The sequence below is a fragment of the Nannospalax galili genome, unplaced genomic scaffold, assembly GCF_000622305.1.
Source record: "Nannospalax galili isolate Female #2095 unplaced genomic scaffold, S.galili_v1.0 scaffold186, whole genome shotgun sequence".
Taxonomy (NCBI): domain Eukaryota; kingdom Metazoa; phylum Chordata; class Mammalia; order Rodentia; family Spalacidae; genus Nannospalax; species Nannospalax galili.
In genome coordinates, this window is record NW_008358774.1 from 5,940,417 (window position 1) to 5,957,212 (window position 16,796).

A 16,796-nucleotide genomic window follows, 5' to 3' on the forward strand; every position below is an offset into this window, starting at 1 on the left:
CTGGCAGAACTAATATTCTATAGAACATAGTTTGGAAAAAATGTGGGCAAAAAAATCCCTAGCCAAATATATATATATATTTGGTAGGGATAAGCTATTTTTAAAGTAAATAGGTTCATAAATATAGCTCAGTAGTAGAACACTTCCTTAGCAAGCATGAGGCTCTGGGTTGTATTCCTAAAACCACACATACACACAAAAAAGTAAAAATCCCTCAACAGACATCATTGAAAAAAAATCTTTAAACAGCCAAATTATCTTTAATTACAATTTAGGAACACATGGCTCTGATAAGCATTAAATTTTTATGTCTTATGAGCACTATATGAGATAAGAGTATTTTTTGGGAAAAACTGCCTAGGTAAAATACCACGACAAATTTTAAAAGAGCCAATGTTGAAAATTTCAAATTATTATCTTTAAGCATCTGTTTGTCACTGTCTCCTCCAACATTTCCCCTTACAGATGGATCATAATCGTTACATTTTTCTAGTTGCAATCCATATGTTATGTAATCATAATTTGGTTCCCTTCTCCCCAGGGTCAGTGAATCACATAATAATAAGTGAACAAAGAGGCAGAAAACATGTTAGCATTTTTAAAGGGAGGGATGACATGGGCTGGAAGGGACAGAAATGTTAAGCTCTAGTGTGGAAGGAAGCAAAAGCACATCTCATGCAACTATCGTCCAAACCACCAAAAGAGTAAAAGGGAGAAAAATGTGACAAAATCGTCAGTGGGTGTGCAGCCAGCCTAAATTCTAGGAGGCAATACGACTTAGCCCCAGCTAGATGCAGTGAAGAGTTAAGTCAGCAAGGACAGTAGCAATTAGTAATTTGTTCCAAAGGATTAATTTCTAGATTATTAGGGCTCAGGTGTCTGCTGGAAATTAGTAACAGCTGTGCAGAAATTGTCTCTACCTGCGAGGGAGAGAAGGGCAGACTTTTGACAGGGGAACGCTTGGGAGTTGAGCTGCTGACGTCAGCAAATAGGAAGGAGCTAGAGTCTCCAGTGGCTAAGGGGCCGGCCTGGCCCCGCTTTTTTCGAAGGATGACCAGTGGAATTGTGCTTTGCCTCGAAGGAGGTAAGGCCCTGGCTGGACCAAGGGAACCCTCACTCAGCATGCGTCTGTGCACCCTCGGGCTAGGCTGTCCTGCAGGTCTAGTCCCAGAGCCCTGTCTTTGCTGCAGCTGGAGGGCTTTGCCTGTGTGATGTTGGCTAGGTGAAAAAGCTGCTTCTTCAAAGATTTCAAAACTGCTGAGATCACACCGTGCTGAAGAATCCTGAAACAATGTGGGAGGCACAGAGCTTTGAGATGGTGTGTACAGGATGAGTGCCATCATCACCTGCAACACAGCACCGCCAGCAAGGGATGCTACATGCAAGAATGCTGTGCCTGCTTGCTGGACTTCTAGCTCAGGGTGACAGTGAGGTTGCCCTTGCACGTGTGCTGTGGAGAGCACAGGCCCTCTCTTCTGCATGCAATTTAAAGCAAACAGAAAACCTTTCTAGACGGTACATAAGGGCCATAGCCAAGAGTCCTGCCCCACAAGCAGGCTATACATGCTTTTTAACCAACTGGAAAACGTAACAAGCCACTGAGTGTCTGCTGGGAGGGTACTGAGCTCAGATTGTTTCACTGAAGACAGTTTATCTCAGTGAACCGGCGCTACTGTTAATCAATGCTTTGTATTTTGTAGAGAAAGCTATGGCACAGCCTTAGCTGTTACTTCAAAGACACTGAAGGGTTGTCTTAAGCTGAAAGGAAACATAAATCATTATGTCCTATCAAAAAAAAAAAAAGCAAAGAAAATTTCTAGAGAATCACAAACGAGTAAGCAAAACTTTAAAAGATTTGTTAAAAGTAGCTTAAACACTGTTCTTCTAGCCTAAGCTCTCCTTCCTAAGCTAACAACTTTATTATTTTTAAAAGAACTATGCCTTTGGAAGCAGAGTGTGGAAAGCTGTCTTTTGTGTAGATAGCTTATGAAATCAAATCTCTAAAAGAAACACATTTCATGAGGACTAAAATTATCTTTTAACTTTACATGGATGTAGGTCAAAAACATTCACTATAGAAAATGGCAAAGATTTAGGAAATGAGTTCCCTAATTTCTCTTCTAGAAATATTAACGTGCCTTAGCAATTCTACTTACAGAATCTATAAATTGGAGTGTTTCTGCAAATTCTAAGAGGTTCTTAACATTATCCAGAATGGTGCCCTGATGGACGATCATGCACCTTGTTGGTGAGGCGCTTTCTTCAGGCAGGGAGCCGGGATCTGCAGGCAGAGATGGAGTGGAGTGGTGTTCTCCCAAACAGGAAACAGGTGCACTGTCTCCATGAGGTCTGGTGTGGTCCGCAATGGAAGTGCTGTGCCACCCTGGGTAACTGCAAGTGTGGTTCTGTGTCTGAGGAAGGGGGTGTGTAGAAATAAAGATGGGGAGAAGAAAGGAAGAAGCAGCTTAGCAACGATGTTGCACAAGGTATCAGATGCTGTGGGAGGAAAGATAAACCAAGTTGCATCATCCAAAACTTATGCCTGGGAGACAGTTGTCAAGATGTTTCCTTTTTGTCGATGCAAGACCTGCTTTTCAAGAGTGCTCTAATTTGGACCTACAAGATTGCCTTAGTTACTATGATTTTATTCAGGCTGTAAACTTTGGGACTATGCTGCAAAATAGAAGTCTTAGAGTCTCTTAGAAATCTATTTAAAATGAATTTGCAAACTGTCCATGTTTGTTGTGACTGAAGAATGGTCTTATTTGCATTCTAACCTACTGAAAGGATTCAAGAGTTAGTTACTTTTATCTGCACATATCCTGTTGCTTCTATTCTTTTCTAGGACTACAGATTGCACTGATGTAGAGAGGGCTGCCAAGTCAGGAAAGCAGAAGATCAGGCTAACAGAAATCTCCTTACAGCATGACCTCGCAAGAGGAGAAATTGCAAAATATTAAAGTTCAAAAGTGGTAAAACTAGCATATGCACATTATTTTATTATGTAACAATAAAAAGAAATTTCACCCTAAGAGTCCCTACTGGGTATCCGGATTATCTGGGTATCACTTTTTTCCTACTTACTTTGTAGGTTAGCCACATGTGTTCCAGGTGCAAGCTGCTTTCCCAGTTTGCTGCCCATCCACAGGATTCAGAAATGACCCCCACAAGGGTAAGGGCTGAAGTTCAGTGGATGAGTGCTTGCCTAGCGTGCATGAGGCCCTAGGTTCAATCTCCAGTAGTGTCACAAAAAAGTGGTGAGTGAGGTGGGGCTGGGAAGATGGCTAAGTGTATAACATGCCTACCATGCAAGCATGAGACTCTCAGTCTGGATCCCTAGAACCCACAGCAGTGAGTGCCTGTAACCCTAGTGCTGGAAAGGCAGAGCCAGGCAGATTCCTGAGCTCACTGGTCAGGCAGCCTAGCCAAATGGACGAGCTCCAGGTTTAGTGAGAATCCCTGTCTCAAAAAATAAGGTAGAGGGCCAGCAAGATAGTTAAGCATATAAAATCACTTGCCTCACAAGTCTGACAATCCAAGTTTGAGCCCCAGAACCCAGTAGAAGGAGAAAATTGATTCTAGAAAATTGTCCTTTGATGTCTACACGTGCACTGTCACACGTGCACTTGCATACCCCCAAACAGCACATACACTAATAAATTTTCCAAAAGGTGGTGATCAATCAAAGAAGACATTTGGTGTCAACCTCTGGCCTGTGTACACATGTACACACATGTGCATATGCACCTTCACACATGTGCACACACCCATGGGAATATGTGTACATATAGGCACACACACACAATAATAATAATAGAAATGGCCCACATAGCTTTGATACATACAAGACAGCAGCTACTATTTAAGCAGAGGTAACATATCCCATTTCTACATGTATATACTAAAAATGCATCAAATTATGTTTGAAAATATAAAATAAAATATGTAGATACAGAGTAAGACAATAACAGAAAAAAATCAAATAAATAGATACCACACAAATTGAAAGCTTCGTAAAGAAAAAAAGAAGCAGATTTTCACTCATTTTATCTTTCCTAGTTTTCAAATTGATGAAAATCTCTCTAAAAGAAACACTGGATGATGACAATCACAATTGGATATTGTGGTTCTATTACAAAACAAAAAGATACTGCTGATACTAACAGCATTCCATTGAAACAGTGATAATGGATATACATATCCTTGGCTTATACAATATTTAGAAAAGGAGAAACAGGACACAGAAGAGTGTTGGGATAAAGTCATCACATGGTGACATTCTTACTGGCAATGCCTGCTGGCCTTTCAGCTCATTCTCAGTCGACATTAGGAGCAACTCTAATTCCTTTATTCGCTTTTCTTTCTCAGGGTCTTCATCATTATAGTGTCTCTGGAATTACAAGTGAAGGAGAGAAAACACAAGTCTGAGTGGAAACTATACGAACAATGGTTGTAGCAGGTAGTCTTGGGGCATCTTACACTGCCCAGAGAGCTGCAGTGTGAAACCAACCCCAGCAGAATTCACCCTTACAGAAATCTTTCTGAAGGTTCAATGGGGTTTAAGGCAGCAAGCTGAAAGCTGAGGGCACAGTGCATGCTGATGGATGCCTCAGAAAACTCCTGCGTGAACTCTTCCCAGAAGTCACAGGTGCTAGACAGCTAGCGCCAACTCAGTCCTCCATGCTGGTATTAGTTTTTCTTCTGGTTTTTGTTTGTAACATATGTATTTAGATGGAATAAATAAAGTAGTTCATAAAACTGGTGCCTTGTACAGCTGAGGAATCTGTATGTGACCAGCTTACCTGAATGGCTGCAGCAGCTGGCTGAGGGACGTTGACTATATTTACATGTAAGGCTACAGGATATGGAACATGGCTGGAGACCTAGTTGGAGAAGAAGAACAAAGGCCAAGTCAGTCATGATTACATATGCTTCAGAGGACTCGGTTCTTAGGGTTTTGTTCTGGGGCTGAGGGAAAAAGTACTTTGCTGATAAAATTCACTGAACAACTAAAACCCAAAACACCCGCCTCTAACTTGAAATTTAGCCAGGCATTTAAAAATGACTTACTAGCTAAAGTAGTAGAGGGAAGCCTAAAGTGTTCATCAAGCCCAACAGAAAGCATTCCTTAATTAGAGAAAAGTACAATGGAAAAATATTCATGAGTGTGTAAAAGAAGTTTGAGAGAAACTGACAGCACTGGCTGTTTGTAACTCAGAACATTTTTCTTGGAATAATTTTGAGTTTTAATAAAAAGCACAGAAGCTTTTATGGTGATTCATTCACTGGAGACCTTTCTGGAAAGTCTGTAGTCAAATCTAAGGAACAGATAGAGCCAAGTAGAAATGACTCATGAATATGTTTTACATAATATTTGCATATGATCTCTGTAATTCTTGGGTAAGTTTCACCATTTATTATTGTTAGTTCTATAATAAGCATTTCTTGATTTTTTCCTCTTTATTCTTCATTTCCACACTCTATACATTATTTCTTCCCCTAGATATAAATGTCTAGAAATGGGGAAGGAATGCTACCAATCCAAATGAAAATAAAGTGAAACATCATAGAATCAATACCACAACACTCTGCTCTGGACTCAGTAAGAAGGCAAACATTTACTGAGTGAATCAATTACTATACTTCTGCTAGGTATCACTAGAATTCAACTCATAACCACCCTTTGTAGGTCAGAGCTTAACTATCCTCTTTAAGTGTAATAATACATTCACTTTTCATTTGTGAAAAGAAAAATATTAGGCTACAAATGTAAGTCCCTTCCCCCATTCTTAAGACTTCAGAGTATTTTAAGTAAATTTACATCCAAAAGCTAACTTTAAATCAGATGTGGAATAGCAAGCTAGAACAAAACAACTCAGATTCTATTCAGTACTACTTCTATGAGCTGTACACAAACTATTTCCCATTCTTGTTTCCAGAAACAAAAATCAGAGAGAATTGCCTCTTCCCCTGTGTACTTCAAAGGGTCTATCTGAGGATTGTCTGTGATCATGCTTATGGAAGTTCTATGACAAGCACACAAGCAGGAAGCATTTTTATGACCTGGACCTCAAGGAAATAACTCTCTCACATTCCACTAACTTCTCAGGAATGGCTTACACTTTGTGCTTCAGAAACGTGGTAATAGGAATAGTCACTGTTCACAGGGGACTGGCCAGTAGGAGGGAGCTGAGAAGGTGGGGCATGAGCAAAACTCATCAAATGATTGTTCTTCTGGAAGCTGGGGGCTACTGCTGGCTGGCTGGCTTTTGAAGACTCCTGTAGATAACCTTCCTGTTCCACCTTCCGACGCATTGTGGAATTCCAGTGGTTCTTGATAGCATTATCAGTTCTGCACAGAAATATATCACATACAAAATTTACAAAAATTTTAATTCAGATTAGAGTTAATTGACAGAAAACTGTTTCTAACAGAAATCTCTTCTGTGGTTCTACTAACTGTTATTTTTTTTCTTTTTAATTGTTTTGATCTTTTCTACCTTGAAAGATCATGCTTGCCCTACTGTCTCATTTTAAATCCTTAAATTTTTTTTTCTTACTAACATAAGCTGGAATTTTCTACAACTTTTAACATCTTCTTAGTATTTTGATTCCTTGGTAAAGGAGTCTGTTCAATATAATAATATTTCATATTGATTTTGACAATCCAGGTGCCACCAGACTTTAATACAACATAAAAGTTCCAGCTATTGTAGTATTTTTTTTCTTAGATTGTGGCTTAGCAGGGCCTACATACCACATAGGGACTTGGCCAAACTTGGAATAACAGTGATTCAACCTCAATGCCTACTCTTTGTTGCCTATAACTCTAGGGAGAAAGTTTGAACAAAAAAATTGCTCCTACCTTTTAAAAGCCACTTGTAACTAGACAGAAATAGGAGCGGAAAATGGGATAACAGGATTCCTCTTCACCCCCAACAGGATCCCAAATGAAAGATGCTAACCCCAGTATATGTTTTTTTCCTTTTCAGGGAGTAGGGCTTGCTTTTTGAGACAATGCCTCACATAGCCCAGGCTGGACTTGAATTTCACATCCTCAGGCTTGCGTACTAAATGTTGGGATTGCAGGCACACACCACCACACTCAGCTTCCTAGTGTAGTTTCAAACTGCAAAGCATTTTTATTAAACTTTTTCTATTCTCAGGAAAAGTTTTCCAGCTTAAAAAAAAAAAAAAGCAAAACAAAACAAAACAAAAAAACCCAAACCAAAAAACACCCCAAACATTCAAGACTCCCTTTTACTATTTCCATGGGGGTGGGGGAATGTGTGCTAAAGAAAGAGGAACTTCAATCAACCCATCAATTTTTAGAAAAATCAATAGCATATCCTCTCAGACAACATGGGAGAAAAGGCCTCTTTTGACCAAACTCTTGATTTCTCAAAAGTTCTTGAGTCACAGAGAGGAGATGCTTTGGAGAGTCACAAGGAAACACTCTGTAAGCCATCTTTAAAATATTCCTTTTTCTAACTTTGAATCAAGAAGTCCCCAAATAAAAACAACTTTAATATTTTCACCTTAAAATTCAGCTTGCAAAATGTTTTCACACTTATTTTACTCATAGCATTACCTCTGTGAAACAATTACTAGCCGTTCTGGAAACTGGGAAATGAAGGTTGAAGAAAGTTAAAAGACGTGGCTCAAGGCTCACCATTGAGACTAACAGTTCAACTGGATAAATTCTAAGATCTCTTCCACTTCCAAAATTCTGTGGTATTGGCTTATCTAATGAAATGATCATAATTGACGGTCAATAGTTCACTCATACACTTAGAATGTTCAATACCCACTCCATTATCTTCCCCATCAATATTTTTTTTTTTGACAAAGTATTACCGTCCAGGCAGTAGCTTTGCGATTTCTGCCCATCTGTTCCCCAGTCTCTTGTGTGCTTGGTAAATAATTCTGTCTTCCTCTTCTGTCCAGGAGGTTTTCTTAACTTCTGGATTCAAGTGGTTATGCCACCTCTCCCTGCATTGTTTTCCAATTCTCCCCTTTAAGTGCTTGGCAATAACAGACCAACGTTTTGGACCGTATTTCTGTACAAGCTCTATCACCTGCAGATAAACACAAAAATAATCTGTGTCTTAATGTTACAGAATGAGTCAGCATCATCAAGCTTCAGTGTTATGAGATAGTCGGAGAACTAAAAATCTGCTTCCATTCACTAGAAAGATGGGAAGCAAGTCCTTTACTTCCCATGTGGACATTTTTACTTGCTTCCTCCAGGTTGGGAAACATGTTTTAGGAATAGTCTTAACTAGGATTCACACATCTATGAAAACAGAACTTACTCTCTGGTCTTCTTCTTTGGTCCAGGGACCCTTGATGAGCTCAGGGTTTAACACTTTCTGCCATCGGTGTTGGCATTGCACATCTGTCCGATTCTAGACAAAGCACGCACCGTCACAAGGATAAGATGTAATGAACACAGGAAGACTTTGTTCAGCGTGAATCTTACGTGGACAATATGTAGTGAAAACATTCAAGAACATTTAGAGCCTTGTGTAGAGAGCCTTCCTCTCCTGCATTGCCTAGAGGCTAAAGAATGTTCAAAGCTGCTTCTACGACTGGAATCTCTGTCTCCGGAAGGAGACAGCCCTGTTACATGAATAAAAGGAATACCAAATTGCACATGTATGTGTCAATTTAATTTAACCTCAGTCTGTAGTGTATGATGGAAGTACCCTCATGGCTTAAAATTTGTTAGAAACTCCATTCTGCCAGGTTTCAGTGAAAATCCATTCTAAAGGAATTGGCCTCCCATTCAAACTACACAATGTTTAGTTCGGAACCACACTCATATTGAGAAGGAATGAAAATAAAAGGTCCTATTTTATGGGACCTAATAATCTTATAAGAACAAAAAGATAATGTATAATTGATTATCACAGAAGGTTAAATTTGTTTTATATGCAAGGAGAGACCAAAGCAAAATGTTGTTGGGGCGAGGACAGAAGGGTACCCTTAGGAGACATTGCTGCCGTAGGAGGAATACAGGAATACAAACAGACTCTAGACATTAGTCAGAATTTTTAACTAGAGAAGCAAAAGAGAACATTCCAGGCAACGAAATCACCAGGAACAAAAGTCCAGAGGAGAAAAAGCAGAAATGAATACCACCAAACCTGCTTGTGGAGAGGAAGTAGAAAACAGAGGGGGCAGAGGGGGAGCCGATGGGACTGTAAGTTGAGACAAACAGGAGAGTTTTTCTGTGCCAGGCAAGGCTGTTCACTTGATTTGTGACATACTATGTTGCAAATGGTGGGGCTTTTGTTTGTGCAGTTGTTTGTTATTTGTTTATATGGGGTTAGAGATTAAACCTGGGGACTGACATATGCTAGGCAAGCACTTGGCCAGTTAGGAATAAATGCAGTTTAGGAAGCGCCAGCCACTATAATGTTTGGAATTGATGGAAAAGTAAAAAGCTACACCTGGTGAAGTTCGTGAGGGAACTACTGCAATAGACCAGATGAGTGGACAGGGCAGCCATCCTGTGGCCAGACCAGAGGAACAGAAAGGGTGAAATGTGAAAGAATTCCAGGCTCCCCAGTCATTCTTTGGATTGGGGGTGGTGGTGGTGGTTAATAAGTCCAAAAGAACTCTAGAATTTTAAATCCATGTGCCAAAAATATAGCTATTGATGAAAATGGGGAATGTAGAAACTGGCTTTGAGAAAAGATCAAGTTTAATCCTCTACCATGTACCAAACCATCAGAATGTTAATTTACATTATCCTAATAAATCAAATGACAAAACAAGAAGCAATTGTCGAAATAACTCAAAATCTTTTAATAGTATATTTAGAAACCTCAATTATATGGGTTACAGTACAAAATATAAATTATGGATGGAGCATCTGTTCCCTTATGTCTATGTGGGCAAGTATGTAATCTCTTAATAACCTTTCCAAGTAATTTTTACTGAAATCCTTGGGGGGAGATTTTCTTTTACAAAAAGGAAAAATTACGAACATACCGGGAGATAGTTGGCAATTACTTTCCAGTCATCCGTCCCATTCTGCTCCACCAGCTTCTTTAGCTTTTCATCCTAAGACATTTAAAGGTGATCCTCAGGTATCAGTCATTTACTGAACAAAGGAACCAATCCCACAATCCAACCCAGAAAAATAAACCTTTCAAAAGCATCCAAATATAGTCAATATTGGTGTAATATACTGGTTTTGAGAATAGATTTATTTACAGTCATATTAAAGCTTTCACTTTGGCAAAGCTATTGACTAGTTATACAACAGACTAGTATTGTCATCTATAAAATGGGAATATTGATATCACCAGGGATATGAAGGGACTATACAATGTAAAATATTTATAGTAATGCCTACCATGTGTTAAATGTTTATTACATGATAACTGTTAATACTTTCACTGAATGGAGAAAAAGTGAATCCCAATGTTAAACTCAGTAGCCATTTAACAGGGCAAGAGATAAAATTATAAGATAGAATATTCTCTTAGTTCTTCCATATAAAAAAGAAGACAACATTTCATATTTAACTTGAAGGCAGTAAAATCATTTAGGTTTTGTATCAATATATTCAGAATTTATGAAAGACCAAGAGTATTAGAACATGGAAGGCACTAGACATTCCCAGGTAGCTGGTTCTATCAGTTCATATACTGTTCACCATCCTATTAGTTGACAAGTGCCTTTCTAAACGTATTTAAAATTTTCTGCAAAGATACCACTCAGAGGAAATGAAGGATCCTGGTGCAAGACAGAAACTGGAAACCAGGGTTAATAACAGCACTTCCATATCCCAAAGGATCATCTAAGTGCTTGAGCTTGATAGGTGGGATGTACATTTCCTAGGTGCTTCCCTAGGAATCTTGTCTACCTGTTCCCAGAGGTTCATATTACAGAATGCAATAAATCTCATGGTTCAGTAAAGAAAAAGAAACTCTTCTTCATACATTAATGATTGCGCTCCTCAAAGAAGCAGATATATTATCCCTCATTATTGGACACTTTTAGAATAATGTGCATAGGTCTGTGAAATAGAGAATATTAGATGATCCTTTTATAAGAGTTCTGTGAATGTTTTATTTAGGAAATGACAATGTATTCGTTTATGCAGAGAACATTCATCCTACATTTTACCAAGTTATTCTGGGCTCAAAGAAAACAAAAGATGAAGAGACTCTTGGTCTTCACCCTCAAGTTACTTGAAGTCTGCTGGAAGAGACATGAACGTAACAGCACCACTATACTCAAGCATGCACTCAAGTGGCATGGGAACATAGAAGGGTGCATCCAGTCTTGTGGAAGTTTCACAGAAGAGGCACTGGGCTTGGATGTAATGAAGCAGTAGCAGGAAGTGGTGGGGCTCCAGAATGAGAAATGGCAGGCAAAGCATAAAGGGAAAAGGAACCAAAAACTGAAGAATAGCTTGGAAATGGGAGAGGTGGAGTGAGCATGCTGCCCAGCATGCCAGGATAAGCTCTCTGAGTCTGCAAATGAGCAGAAGCACATTCAGCTTTGCTAAAATGTTGTTTTCACCAATTATAGATGCTACATTTTTCTAGGTTTTGATAAAGTGACTAGTTACCTCCTCCCGGGTCCACCTAGTTTTCCCCAAATGACGCTTTCCAGACTTGGGAAGCAGCCCGTCATAATCATGGTCACACATCTCAATGTCTTCGTCGTCTTCATCGCTACTGTATATGCTGCAGAAACAAGAATGGGCAGACATAGGCTGAAATCAGAGGACCTCAGCTATGGGATTATGAAACTTACACAAAAACACTTCAGCAAGCTCTTCAAAGTCTATGAAGATAAAACTTTGGAAAACTTGCACAATGAGATTGTTTTCTGTTTTTGTTGCTGTAGTATTGTAAACTGGTTCTGCTGTTATTGGTATCCACAGATACAGCAAAGGACCTGGCACTTTCCTATTGCTCTGCATGTTTAAACCTGCTGTTACTGTTAGATCAGTGACAAGTTACACATCTGGCAACCTTCCAACCAATGGACGAGTAAATTTAAAACTCAGTGTTAAGGAAAAGAACAGAAACAAGAGGCCATGTCCTTTATATAAGTGCACACTCAAAATCTTTGGCATGTGTCAAATCGTTTAAATATTTCCTGAACAAAATGAACCAATGAATTATATTCTAATAGAGCTTGTGCTCTATTAAAATAAAAAAATCAAGAAAGAATACATTCAAAAGCATAACTGCAATCATTCCTTAAAGATCAGAAGATTTGAAAAACGTAAGAGGGAAGGGTTTTAAAACCCGAGGGAGACTAAGGCCATCAAACTGTTTTGCAATTAACATAAATATCAAATTTTTCAAAGCTCTGGGCCTGGTTGACCCAACTTGTGGCCATGTTTACAATACTGTTTCCCAGAGTAACCAAGTGAATAACTAGGGCACCAGTTAGTCAGAATCCTACTTACTCTTGTTTTCTGTGTCTCTGACTGAATGTGTCTAAAATATCTTAAAATGTACCTAATTAAAAACCAAGGGATTCCCCCATATGAAATCTACAGGTTAAAAAAAATTACTGTTTTCAAAAGAGCTAATTCTTTTACTGAGTTTGATGACTGCTGAAGTTACTCTAAGCTTAAGTTCATTAATCATATACTGAATAGTGTAATTCTGTAGTTTGGTTTTAGATATAATTTTTCTTATAAAATTTAAGATATTAAAAAATCATATACTTCACAACCTCACTAAAATTCATCACTGTAAAACTGAAAAACCCATCAATACAGACCAATTAAAATGATATAAAGCAGTATCATAATGCAAGTTATCTTTTAAAAGCAAATTTACATTCATAACAGGTTTTGTCTTCCAAAACTAACTCACAAATGTATACTTCCAATCTGCTACAAGTTAAGCAAAAGTGTTTATCAAAACTCTTGAGTTGGGAATCTCATCATTTAAAACTATTATTTTGGGCATCAAGTTGATGGTTTAGGTTGCATAGTAACAGGATGTGATCTAACTTTAAACACCACCAAAAAAAACCCCACTAAACTGTATTCATAATCTGTAATCACTTTTTTTCCCCATTTAGGGTCAATCCTTTGAACCTTCTGCTCTGTTGAACCAAGAGCAGAATTCTGTTTCATACAGAAAACAGGAGGCAGTACATAACTTTTACCAAAAGTAATGAAAAGTTTCCCTTTAATACAAAACACAGTGTGATAAGGTTAATAAAATAGTAAAAGTCCAGAGGCTGTATGTAAATCAGTATCTTTCTATGGGACTCCCTTTTGCTAGGGAACTCCTTGGAAAGCCTCTCAAATAAGGCAACCTTTTGTGAAGTATCAGGGATACCAAGAAAGTCAAAGTAATCCAAAAGCGGAGCCACAAGACTTAATTCACGTTAACCTTTTAGGTTTGGCTAGAGCTGGAGATGACATTTTTGGAACTGTGGGCAATTTCCAAACTAATACCTGGGCCTCTCTCTGATCACAGCCTCATCTAAGAACAAGCAACATAGTCGCCCACAGGGGGCAGTCAACAGCCAGGTGAGGGAGAACCCGACTCACAGGAACAGGTTCTAGTAGCGAAATGCCAGTCCTAGTTCTGTCTGAACCCAGGAGGTGTTTGACTTGTACAAATCTCCTCCCCTCCCTCCTCCCCTCCCTTCCCTGCCGACCCTCCCTCTCTACCGTCCTTCCTAGGCTTCTGCCTAGGCACCTGGATTCTATATCCATAGGTCTTAAGATTCTATTTCTAAGGTGTTTCCAAAGCGCATAAAAAGTGCCTCTTAAAAAGCAAGCACAGAGCAGAGGACGTGCAAAGCCATTCTGAGGGGAAACGTGGCTGTGACTTGCAGATAGATCCTGAAGGGCCTTAAGGGCAGCAGGGCTAGTGCACACTATCGGCAGTCTCGGCAAGGGGCTCCCTTGAAGTTTTGCATGCGATTTCCTTAGTCTAAAATGACCTGGTCGCCTCGGTAGCATGATTAATTTCGACAAAGGACCTGAAATAACTTTTCCTTTATCTGCTCTGACAAGATCTCAGACCCAACAGTCAAAGGACTTTCAAAGGCTGATTTCAGGCTTGATGCTCTCGACTCCTCCACCTGCTAGACCCGGTGTGGTTACAAAAGTACAACTATGAATACTACATTCTGTCAAGGAAACAAACCGTGCAAAGAAACGAAAAAGAGGTGCTGCTGCTGGTGGTGGGGTTGGGAAGAGGGAGGGGAGCGGGAGGAAGTGCCTGTGGCCGCTACATGATTCTAGAAAAGGGGTTCAGACTCATTTCGCTGACCTGGTTAATAATCCCTGCCGAGTCGACGCTCGCCCTGCAAGAAACGGCTGAGAGCCCGCAGCCGGGTTTCTCCCCTCACCCCACCCGGGTCCCCCGCCCCTACTCCCAGCCAGGTTCAAGGCTCCCGCCCCTCCCGGCTGCCTTGGTCCCCGCTACCTGAGAGCCGCTGGGAACCTGAGCGGCCACGCCCCGCGGGGCCACCGAGACCTGGGGCGCCCAGTCTCTGCCGCGCCTACTCGGAGCAGCCCTTCCCTCCTCCGGCTGCAGGTTTCAGCTTTCTACCAAACAGGTGACCTGGGCGCTCGGGAGTGAAGTCCCCAAAGCGAAAGGCGGAACGTCTTAGGGGCGGCAAGCCCCGGGCGAGGCGCAGGGAGCCAAGAGCCAAGGCCCCCAGATGTCGCCCCCTCTTGCCCCGATGGCCAGCGGTGCCCCGGGCAGCTCCCCTGCTGGCCTTGCCGGAGGGTGCGCGGCAGGGCCCACGCCCACGTTCTTTGCAACTTCCCACCGCACCGCGGGAACCAGTACCTGCTGGTTCCCCAAACCAAATAAGTTTCGCGAAAATCAAACCACCCGAGGAAAAGCAGGCGCATGGGCTTGGCCTCTGCGAACTTCCCCCCTCCCTTTGGGGTTTGTCCGGTGGCCCTGCCAGAGGCAGGGGACCTAAGGCAGCCGGAGGAGAGCTGGGGCAGCAGTCGCGACCTTAGCTGCGTCCACGTGCGCGCGGCGCGCCAGGACCGTGGGCTCGGGAGAGGAAGCCGGGAGCATCCCGGGTGCTGGCAGCTGCCTCGGGGGTGCGGTCCTCCAGCCCCGAGTGCCCAGTGGCCACCGCCACCGCGCCAACCCGCGCATCCGCAGCTCGCCGGGAGCGCCAGGGGTGGAAGCCCAGCGGTGGAAGCAGGGCAACCTGCAACTGACAGTTCCTAGGAGCGCTTCCTTCATTTTCTGCTCCCTCTTCCCATGCGTGGGGCCGAAATGGGAAGGGATTTCACCCTTCATCCCGCCCAGTGCGGTGACATGTGAGGCGCGGGCGCGCGCATTATTTGCAGTAGAAATAAAAGTCTCTTCCAGAATAAGTGCTCAAATCTTCAAATCTTCAAAAACAGAGTTTAAAACAATCTGCAAAACCATTTCGTCTCCCTAAAATCTTTGCAGCCGCCTGTCAGCTGACACTTTTCTTGCCTCGATAAAGAATGAATGAAATTTCAGTGAACTACCTGCAGCTACTAAACAATCCGGCATTTTCCTATATCTGCCATATGCTGTGCAAGTCCAAGTCCAAACAGATCTCACTGCATCCAGCAATTAGGCTGCGGCTCCCTCGCCGACCCTCGGGGCACCAAGCCAGACACCTGGTGGGTTCCCGGGTGCTGGTGGGAACCGCTCTGCCCTGGGCTGGAACCTGCTGCTTTTTTACCCCCAATAAAGAGCAACGCATGCCCGTGCAATTTGCAAAATGAGCTTCTGGGCGTGCTTCCCAAGGTCCCCTCAACACTCCTAGCAGAGACTTTTCCATTCATCAGTCTCCAGAAGCGGCTCTTGCGGCCAAGATAGGGGCTGACAGCCCCGCACAAGATCCGGGAAGAAATTCCCACCTGCTCCCAGGTGCCTGGCGCCCAGCGCGTCCCTGCCCGAAGTACCCGCCCAGGCGCCCGGTTACCTGTGCCGGGGTCTCCGGGCCATGGCGCGGCGGGCCCGGGCTGCGCGGAGAGCCGCGGGGACCGCACCGGCTACCGCCTCCCGCTGCCCTCCGCCTCGCCTGCGTCCCTCCCCGGCTGCGCAGCGGCGCTCCGCACCGCCGGGGCGAAGTTTCTCAGGAGAAAGAGGAGGAGGAGGAGGTCACAGAGGAGGAGGAGAAGGAGGAGGAGGAAACAGGTTAATATTAAAGTGTAAACTCTGTAAACAGAGATGCCATCAAACAAAGAGCTTTGGACACTCCCCCTCCCGCCAAATCTGGCGCCCCAGCAGTGCGCACGCGCCCTGCCTGCCGCCTCCGCGGTCGCCCTGGCTGCAGCCCGGGCTGCCGGGCCGCCGCTCTCATTCGCCTCCCGCGCCGTGGAGCTGCTCCTGGCGGGCCAGGACAGCGCGCGGGCAGAGAGCCGGGGCCAGGGAGGGGCGGGCGGCCGGCGGCGGCGCCTTTTCCTGTGCAAACCCCGCTCCGGGGCCTCTGCTGGCCCGCGCCTCCTCCCGCTGATGCCGCTTCCCCGGGCCTGGGCAGTGGCACCGAAGTCCCCCCAGTCCGCAGGCTGCCGGGCTCCTTCTCTCGCTGGCGCTGGGTGGGTGGGGGAAACTCCTGCTTTGGGGGTCGCATTTAGGGCAGGGGTTGAAACAGCTCCCCCTGGACATAGGAGAATTGAGGGGTGACCGGTTGAATAGAGGGTAGAAGTATAGTTTTTTTTTTTTTCAAGGATGATTGGCTAGGTCTTTTTCTTACACAGTTTTAAAAAGACATCTTTAGTTCACTTGTTAGTGACAAACGACACTTAAATACATGAGAACCTGTGGCTGTTGCCTCTGATCGAT

At 42.8% G+C, this 16,796-nt stretch overlaps 1 protein-coding gene across 8 annotated transcripts in view; it reads right to left on the reverse strand.

Moving 5' to 3' along the window:
• Window positions 1-16,164, reverse strand: part of Myb (MYB proto-oncogene, transcription factor) — a 31,652-nt gene extending 15,488 nt beyond the window's left edge. For 2 of the 8 annotated variants that reach the window (XM_008822085.2, XM_008822082.3), the window contains exons 1-9: window positions 15,934-16,164; window positions 11,591-11,708; window positions 10,000-10,071; window positions 8,316-8,408; window positions 7,858-8,078; window positions 6,121-6,352; window positions 4,803-4,883; window positions 4,286-4,390; window positions 2,157-2,411 (exon numbers count right to left, since the gene is read on the reverse strand). In XM_008822085.2, the coding sequence (XP_008820307.1) occupies window positions 2,157-2,411; window positions 4,286-4,390; window positions 4,803-4,883; window positions 6,121-6,352; window positions 7,858-8,078; window positions 8,316-8,408; window positions 10,000-10,071; window positions 11,591-11,708; window positions 15,934-15,956 (1,200 nt within the window). In that variant the 5' untranslated portion in view covers window positions 15,957-16,164. Of the gene's footprint in view, window positions 1-920; window positions 1,284-2,156; window positions 2,412-4,285; window positions 4,391-4,802; window positions 4,884-6,120; window positions 6,353-7,857; window positions 8,079-8,315; window positions 8,409-9,999; window positions 10,072-11,590; window positions 11,709-15,933 lie in introns of all 8 variants that reach the window. The other 6 variants (XM_008822080.2, XM_008822081.2, XM_008822079.2 and 3 more) reach the window with 6 other exon arrangements.
• Window positions 16,165-16,796: the final 632 nt, after the last annotated feature.